This window comes from Quercus suber, unplaced genomic scaffold (assembly GCF_002906115.3).
Source record: "Quercus suber isolate HL8 unplaced genomic scaffold, Cork oak 2.0 scaffold_21, whole genome shotgun sequence".
NCBI classification, from domain to species: domain Eukaryota; kingdom Viridiplantae; phylum Streptophyta; class Magnoliopsida; order Fagales; family Fagaceae; genus Quercus; species Quercus suber.
The window spans coordinates 1,261,892-1,264,363 of NW_027069486.1; the positions used below are offsets into that span (position 1 = coordinate 1,261,892).

The 2,472-nt window shown below is 32.3% G+C and overlaps 1 protein-coding gene across 1 annotated transcript; it reads left to right on the top strand.

The window, feature by feature from the left end:
- Positions 1-826: 826 nt before the first annotated feature.
- On the top strand, positions 827-1,937 carry LOC111988029 (uncharacterized). Its single transcript, XM_024019784.2, has 2 exons — positions 827-1,092; positions 1,405-1,937. Exons 1-2 carry the CDS (start codon positions 915-917, stop codon positions 1,596-1,598), a joined length of 372 nt encoding a protein of 123 aa, XP_023875552.2. The 5' UTR covers positions 827-914; the 3' UTR covers positions 1,599-1,937.
- Positions 1,938-2,472: the final 535 nt, after the last annotated feature.

Consider the following 2,472-nt stretch of genomic DNA (forward strand, 5'->3'; position numbering starts at 1 on the left):
CAATTTTATAGTAGAAATGATATATAATAGCAATATAAGGTTGGTAGAATGTAGATGTAATTTTTATAAGTTTATAAATAAAAATCATTCTGTATGTTATAATTTGGTTATTAATTATTAGAATAGATTTATGGTAAGTAACAACTTTTGGTCATGGTTTTTCTAACATATGATAAAAGAATAAATTAATAAAATAGTTCATGAATAAATTTGAGCTTGTTTGACAAGAAAATTAACAAACTTTGAATATATAATCAAATTTTGGTGATAAGTTCGAGCTCTTCTTGTGTTTAAAATAAGATTAAATTACATCAATCTCATTTTGTGTTAAGTTTGTGTAAATAGAGAGATGCAAGTGTTCTTGCTAACAAGGCAACAGAAAAGAGAAAGTTTGGCTTGTTTGTCCCTCTTTCTCTAAGAGTAATGCTTCAGCCATAAACTATTTTACAACATTCATTTTTAATTAAATTGTTGTTATGGACAATTTTTTATTATTTTCTTCTAGACTCACTATTAATATCATTTTTTCATTTATTAATAATCACTCACCACATTAACAATTTATAAATTTTTTTTGTAAAAAAGTTTGTATCTCTATTATTATTCTTCCTCTATATAACATTAAAAAATAATAAGAAGAAGAACCATGAAGAAGTGGGATTTCTTTCCATTTTTTACTTTTTTGTTAGTTGGGGGTAAACACGATGTATTGAGTTTAAGAATGTGAAATAAGTAAACGTGGGGACAAAAATGAAAATATGTAAAATTACAAGGACAAAAACGAAATAAAGCAATAAAAAAAATTCAAATTTTATATAAGCTTGTTAGCCTTGTTCCCTTGAGATATTGTCATATTGAGAAAGAGAGAAACAAAATTCAAAATTCAAAAATTTGAGAGAGAGAGAGAGAGAGAGATGGCAACGACATCAGGAAACATCAAGGAATTCTACAGACAGAGGAAGAAGAGCGGCGTTTCAAAGCCCTCCAACTCCAAGATTTCCACCAAGAAATCGCTCAAAAACGCTGCCACTTTCGGCTCCGATATCACCCAACCTTCGGCTCTCATTTCTCACGGCTCCCCTGATCTCAAAGGTCTCTCTCTCTCTTTCTCTCATAAATTTATAGGGTTTTGTTTCAGATTCTTATACAGATTCATTCTTTCGTTAGGGTTTCAAATCTGTTTTTTTTTGCCCCCGAAAACCCGAAGAATCTTCTATGTGATAAAAACTTAGTACGACGTCGTTTTGAAAAAAGAATAATTAATTTGATAAATACTGAGTAGTGAGTAATTTTTTTTGGTTTCCTAAATTCGTTTTCCTTATGTAGGATTATTAATTAAGCAATGTGTTTTGCTCTCAAATGTACTAATGTGTTGATGTTTTTGGTTTTTGTGGGGGGTGATAGATGACCATGACGAGAATGAGGACATGTTGCGAAAATTCGACATGAACATGGCATATGGACCGTGCCTTGGGATGACTCGACTGGCCCGTTGGGAGCGCGCTCGGAGTCTAGGTTTGAACCCTCCTGAAGAGATCGAGGGCCTTTTGAAAGCCGGGAAAGCCCGGTCGGATTGCTTGTGGGATGGCCGCATATAGATATGATTAGTATGTTGATATAATGTGTTCTTTGTGCTACGATGGTATCACAGTGTAGTTGGTAGTGTATTGACTGAAAGTAGTGGTGCTGCTTGTTTCATCTCAAAGTGTTGAAGGTTCAGCCTCTGGCTGTGCTGTGCTGTTCTGTTCTGTTCTGTTCTAGATGATGTTTGTGTGCTTTGATTTGCTAGACAGTTTGGTAGTGTTAATTCGGGTTTGTTTTAGTTCATGTTTGTGATTATGGTTTTCATTGCTTTTGCTAGTTGTGTGCTGCATTGAGTGATTGACAGTTTGAAGCAATGCATAGAATGTTGCAAGTTTTGCAATTGTAGCCTGGAATATATGCTTATGCTTTGCTTGTGTGTGTGTGTGTGTGTCAAAACATTTGAGAATATGTCTATGGATTAAGATGCTTTGGGTAGTTTTGGCTAGTTTGCCATTTCGTTGTATGTTATGTTGTTTGATTAAGGTAACCAAAAAGGGCATACCTAAGTTGATGCTCTTTACTTCACAAGTTTAAAACATAACAATTCCAATTGGGCAATAATGGTTAGCATTATGTCACTAATTCATAAAGCTAAAATATGTTTGCCTTTACTTTTTGATGATGAGATGCTATATCAATTTCTGCTGTTTGTTGAGCAAAATAGACATTGAATGTTTAGGCCAATTGTTTTATAGGTCATGTTAACAGATAACCTTAAGGCATTTGTTAATTGTTAATAGACCATTTTAAGAAACTTTTAATACTACTTTTATGATAAATATATAAAACTGTCAAAAAAAGCTATATATATATATATATAATTTCAAAAAATTTATCATAAACTAATAAACCAATATTTTTAGAACATTCATTAATTTTTTCCCTTGC

What these genes read in the sequence shown, in the direction of transcription:
- LOC111988029 (XM_024019784.2), top strand. Translation starts at nt 915, where the DNA reads ATGGCAACGACATCAGGAAACATCAAGGAATTCTACAGACAGAGGAAG. An exon ending in CGGCTCCCCTGATCTCAAAG is followed by an intron (nt 1,093 to 1,404) that starts GTCTCTCTCTCT and finishes GGGGGGTGATAG; the next exon opens with ATGACCATGACGAGAATGAG.